General features: G+C 39.9%; 2 protein-coding genes across 2 annotated transcripts in view; both read left to right on the top strand.

The window, feature by feature from the left end:
• The first annotated feature begins 2,516 nt into the window (after positions 1-2,516).
• Positions 2,517-5,070, top strand: LOC107716340 (probable vesicular acetylcholine transporter-A). Its single transcript, XM_016522741.1, has one exon. The coding sequence runs from the start codon at positions 2,984-2,986 to the stop codon at positions 4,523-4,525; it is 1,542 nt and encodes a 513-aa protein (XP_016378227.1). The 5' UTR covers positions 2,517-2,983; the 3' UTR covers positions 4,526-5,070.
• Positions 5,071-5,791: 721 nt separating this feature from the next.
• Positions 5,792-6,104, top strand: part of LOC107716339 (choline O-acetyltransferase-like) — an 8,111-nt gene continuing 7,798 nt past the window's right edge. The window contains exon 1 of the mRNA XM_016522740.1: positions 5,792-6,064. The gene's annotated coding sequence lies outside the window, so the exon portion shown is untranslated. The remainder of the gene's footprint in view (positions 6,065-6,104) is intronic.

The following is a 6,104-nucleotide window of genomic DNA, read 5'->3' as shown; positions in this document are numbered from 1 at the left end:
TGTTTCTTCATGTCATTCCAGACAGACTGGATGATGATGAGATCAGATCTCTGTGTGGAGCACTGGCTGTTGTCAGACTCCTTGTGCAAACAAAAATCTCACTGGATTATTACAATTAATGGCAAAATGAAAGTTTGGAAATTTAAACTGATATTTCCTACTGACACACTACAGCAAAAGATAGAAATAATTGACTTAAAACCATTTTTTAGCTGCTGAAAATACTAGTGTTCTAATAATTTTGTCCACCACTGTAGACCTTAATAAAGATATATAATTGTTGACAGGAATGAAAACGAGGCTGTAAGGGATAGAAGTATAGAGCGTTCAATTAATATACGGTTGTTTAGCAACATATTTAGCTTTCCTAAAATAAAAATAAAAATAAAACTTTCAGTAGATAAAAACTCCATAAAACTGTTTTAAATGTTATAATTGTTAACTAGGACCTGTAAAATGAAAATAAATCATTTTAAAATAATACCAAACAAAACCCCAAAACATGACAAATGTCTTGCAATAAAATATCTGAACAATGTCTTGAGGTGTGGTTGTGACTCCAGGCTGTTAAACCTATTAGAGAAATAATGCACTCCTGAAGTGGTAATGTGGCCACGACGCCAGAGCCTATGAATGGAACGGTCTTTCTCCATTCTCAAACGAATTAAGAACTACATTCGATCTTCAATGACTAAACGCAAGCTGGATGATTTTGCACTTATTACGACAGAGAACTCTACATACGGTTTCCACTGAATACAAAATATTTTTGCAGGGGTGGTAATATTATATATTAATAAGGAAGGGGGGCCCAAACATGTATTTTGCCTGTCACGATAAGAGGTAAATCCGGCCCTGTGTGTGTTTGTTTTTACTACACACTGCTGTGTGTGTGCACTTGGACGGGTTAAATGCTTGGGTTACTTGGCATACACATAACGTCACATTCAAAGACATAGTAATACATAGTTACATAACCCATTGAGTGATAATTCAAATACAAATTAATGTGTTCATCAGTAGTGATGAAATGCACTAAATTTAAATGATTTTTGTAATTCCAGTAGTTGAATGTTGTGTGGCCTCTGAATTTTCTGTGTAATTATAGGCACCTGACTAGTGACTGGTCTTTGTGGGAATGTCTACAATACTGGAAGACTTTCTGAATGTATATAAGTCCAAGTATTTTAGAGTGGAAAATAATAAAATAATAAAGAATTAGAGAGAATCAATAAATGTTTAATCATTTAATGCTGTGTGAATAATATGTAATCATGTAGGCCTAATCAAAAAAGTATAAATGTAGTCTGATTACGAGTATCTTAAAATGTAACAATGTAATTACAAGTAGGCTACTTAATTTTTGGAATCTGATTATTCTCTAACAAGAACACTAACAAGAATCAACAACGGCTCTTACAGGTGTTTTTTTGGGTTCAATGGGTTTTTAACTTAACTGGAAGACAGCATATCCAGATTCACCATTTAGCACAAGTTTGACCCCCGGCAGTATATCAAACAAACCACTAGATGTCATTAACCCCTAATTATTGTTCTCCACCAGGCAGGAAACGCCAAACCGAGTTCGCTGGCGGGTTTGCACAGCAGATGGCGTTAACAATAAAATCACTGGTCATATACTACGTTAACAAGAGTAAACGTTACATCCAGGTTGTCAGTCAACTGCAAGGAAAAACAAATCTTTAAAAATGGCAATGCTTATTCCTGTCACTGCTACTTTGAAAGCTTCCGGACAAATCTTGACAGTTTACAGCTGATCAATCTTTGCTTTAAAGGATGAGGAGCTGTCCAACCAGCTGTGGTGCTGAAATTCAATAAACTGATTTTTATACAATACTTAAAATTTATTTAATGGAAAAAGTGTTGCTATTCTGTTAACAAAATGCCTTTTGTCGTATAATGATGTTACGTTTTGAGTTTATACACTATAGTCCCCAATCATAAAAAGCCTTTGATCAAACTAATTAAACCCATTTTAACCTTGCATGATATAATTACATAGCAATTATTCCACTTTGGTGAAATTACGCACTAGGTGTAGGGGGTAGATTACACATTATGTGCGTAATTTTTCTTTTCAATTTCTTTCTTTCTCCCTTTCCGTCGAACTGAAACCTAAAATCATATTTCGAAATGTAAGCAATAGCCGTCGCAGAATAATAGCATCTGTCTGCAAAAAAAGAAACACCGGGCGCACTGTTTATTAACAAACAACTTTCTTTTTGGAAAATAAATAACGGCGGTCAATAAATTCTCAGTGAGTGAGTTCTTACTGAACAACTAAAATAACACTGGCAGGCATCTTCCTCGCAGTCAGCATATCTGTCGAGCTCGGTGACTTAAGGTTTGTGGTCCTAAGCAGTTACAGAAGCTCGCTCAATATTTGGAAGTTATAAAGCAAAGCACTGCCTGGCATTATTGGATAGGGGCTTGACGTGTTAAATGAGCATAAAAGACCCAGCTGGTTGGGGAACCACTTGAGGGGGTATCAAACAGTGCGTCACATCCTTGGGAAAAAAGAGGAGCGATTCCAATGGAATCAACATGTAAGCACATCTGCATTGGGTGGCATCAATAAGAAGACAGCTGAGGAGAAATGATGACATTGCGCTACAGGTGAATTCATCTATTCATGCTCATTCGTGCTCCGTGCGTCCTGCTACAATGACAGCGTGAAGAAGGGGAAAACCAAGGAGGCGAATTTTTGAACTGACTGTGAGTTTTTGACTTGGCGTCCTCACCCGAATACGATGAAACAACACTGCCTGACAGCAGTCGTGGGAGAGGAAATGCACGCGCAACGAAGGACTGCTAGGTAAAGCAGGAAAAGTTGGTCCGCGTGCCAAGGTTTCACTATTCAGGGAGTTTTGGACAACCCAACGTGCGCAGACTTTCTTCGGGAGAAAAGCACAGTGTAGAAGAGAGTTCGAGTATTTTGCTTAAACCGACCAAAGTGTGGATCATGACTACGGAGGAATCGGGTGGCTTGGCGCAAACCGCCGCCGTTAAATTATCAGACATGGGGGAAAGAACTAAACAGTTAGGAACTGCGATCCAGGACCCCGAGCGACAAAGAAGGATTATTCTAGTCATTGTATGTGTGGCACTTCTTCTAGACAATATGCTTTACATGGTCATCGTGCCAATTGTGCCTGATTATTTAGCGCGCTTAGAGAGCGAATCAGAGCAGGCGCGTGTAACTGGTAATTCTTCAACCAACAGTACGCAAAACGAGAACTTTGACGTGCAGATCGGCGTGCTTTTCGCCTCAAAAGCCATTTTGCAGCTCATTGTCAATCCTTTGACCGGAACTTTCATAGACCGAGTCGGCTATGACATCCCACTTTTCATTGGACTCAGTATCATGTTTGTCTCGACATGTATTTTTGCCTTCGCCGATAACTACGCGACTCTGTTCGTCGCGCGAAGTCTGCAAGGGCTCGGCTCGGCGTTCGCAGACACTTCTGGGATTGCCATGATCGCAGACAAGTTCACGGAGGAGGCAGAGAGAAGTCGCGCGCTGGGCATTGCTCTCGCGTTCATCTCGTTCGGAAGCCTGGCGGCGCCCCCGTTCGGAGGGGTACTGTACGAGTTCGTGGGCAAACGCGTGCCGTTCTTCGTGCTCGCCTCTATATGTTTGGCAGATGGTATACTATGCATGACTGTCCTCAAGCCCTTTTCCAATAGGACTAGAGAGAATATGCCGGTTGGCACCCCAATTTACAAACTAATGATTGATCCCTACATAGCAGTTGTGGCAGGAGCTTTGACCACATGTAACATCCCCCTTGCTTTCCTGGAGCCCACCATCGCTAACTGGATGGAGGAGACCATGGATTCATCCCAGTGGGAGATTGGGCTCACCTGGCTACCGGCCTTTTTCCCTCACGTATTAGGTGTTTATATCACTGTCAAGCTGGCAGCACAGTACCCACACTTGCAGTGGTTTTATGGGGCGCTTGGCATGGTTATCATTGGTGCCAGCTCTTGTATTGTGCCGGCCTGCAAAAACTTTGAGCAGCTGATAATCCCCCTGTGTGGCATTTGTTTCGGTATTGCACTGGTAGACACAGCTTTATTACCAACACTTGCTTTTCTCGTAGACGTCCGTCACGTGTCTGTGTACGGTAGTGTATACGCTATTGCAGACATCTCCTACTGTGTTGCCTACGCGCTGGGTCCCATCGTGGCCGGTAAAATAGTGCACGATCTCGGTTTTGTGCAGCTTAATCTGGGCATGGGTCTGGCGAACGTACTTTACGCACCAGCCCTGCTTCTCCTGCGCAACGTGTGCTTAATGAAACCATCTCACTCTGAGAGAAACATGTTACTGGAGGAGGGAGCCACAGGTCTCTACGACACTATCAGAATGGAGGAACGCCAAAGAAAGAAGCACGGCTACAGTTCATCCGGTAACTGTGTGCCCATCGACGAGAACGGGACATTTGCCGGACAATCAAAGTCATTCTCTGACGAAGAGACGTCTGAGCCAGAATACATATAGTCTGAGTCGTCCTAGTTCATCTGTTACAATCCTGTTAAAACCTCTGCTAAATATAAATGTTTTTTCATTCACTCATTTACATGTTACTCATCGTCCCGAGGAAAACTATTGGTGAACGGCATACAATCTTACAATGATTTAATCTAGTTACTGAAATGATGAGCTCAATATTTTTTCTCCAATAGAAGAAATGTAAAAAAAAATAATAATAATTTCACTGTATAGTATTCCGCTGTATTAAGTTGTATTCAGGGATATAAATATGGTGCAAACATATTAAATATGAAGATGCGTGTGTACGTATTAAATGGGCCTTCGTTGAAGTTATTCCGCCGATTTTGTGCTGTTACAAATAATATGCAAAATGTCACCTGACACCTTCAAAGAAAAAAATGATGGAACTGGTGTGAATCCTGCCTTTTTAGTGTCTGTTTCAAGTATTAAATGTTTAGGGTGTATTTCTGGAATGCATTACTGTATATTATGGAATATAATGGTGTACATATGTGCATATCAAATGTACATAATTAAAAGAAAATCTGTGAAACGCCGTGTTGTGCGCTCTTTCTGTGACTTATACAACATGCATCTACACGCTTTAAACAGATACATTCATATATATACACACATTGAAATTTTAATTCATTTCGTTTTGAATGACATTTTTCTTATAAAAGACAATGAGTAATTATTGATATTTATAAAATAGAAATTAATGTTCAACGTAATGCAATACCATATGCAAAACGTGTTCGCTTATTTAGTTTTAGCGCAGTGAAACGCATCAAAGAGCCAACAAAACGAAAAAGAAATTAGATTATTCATACAAAGAAATCACAAGCATAAACTGGACATCGTTATAAATATAATTACTACATGCATATTTACATAATATAAATATACACGGGGGATGAAATTCTTGTGCAACAGGGTCCTCTGTGGAGGGAAGCAAATATATAGCATGAAAAGGCTGTGCTAAAAAAAACTTTTCTTTCCACTCCAAAAAAAGATTCATAAATATAAAGCGATTAATCAAAATAGACGTTTCTGGGGGAAAATATACACGAGGCTCAAAACAGAAGTAAATCGAAGCTATTTATTTAAAAGAAGAAAAACAATTGCTTCTGGTGCAAGAGGGTCTAAAATAAACCTCTCCACTTTTCGTTTTAATTAAATTATCGAGCGCGTTCGTGTACGGACATTTTTTATTCTCCGAGATTTGGAAGGGTGCTCATAAATTTCGTTCAAGGACTCGACTTCAAGTATGAGGTGGGCTGGCAGATGCGGCATCGAGCGAATGGAGTTTAGTGGGTGGAGTCTGAGAAAGGTACCGCTTCTTCAGCATCCTTCAGCATCTTTCCTAAGGAGCATCTTAAGAAGCTCCTGACTTGCAATGAATGGGACGCAAGTATGCCGCCTGAAACAAGTTAACGCACACCATTAACGACACTTTCCTCTTAATAAAACAATGATGGGACTATGAATCTGGATAAATCCTTAGAGACATCGGTGGACTCCAACAAAGAGTATGACATTTTGGTGAGTATTTCTTAAGTTGACATTTTTAATAATAGTATAT

The sequence above is a fragment of the Sinocyclocheilus rhinocerous genome, unplaced genomic scaffold (genome assembly GCF_001515625.1).
Source record: "Sinocyclocheilus rhinocerous isolate Xijiao unplaced genomic scaffold, SAMN03320098_v1.1 scaffold869, whole genome shotgun sequence".
Lineage (NCBI taxonomy): Eukaryota > Metazoa > Chordata > Actinopteri > Cypriniformes > Cyprinidae > Sinocyclocheilus > Sinocyclocheilus rhinocerous.
Note: the sequence above shows the minus strand (reverse complement) of the source record. Positions and strands in the feature narration are given on the sequence as shown.

Coding starts and splice junctions, on each gene's coding strand:
- LOC107716340 (XM_016522741.1), top strand. CDS start 2,984: ATGACTACGGAGGAATCGGGTGGCTTGGCGCAAACCGCCGCCGTTAAA.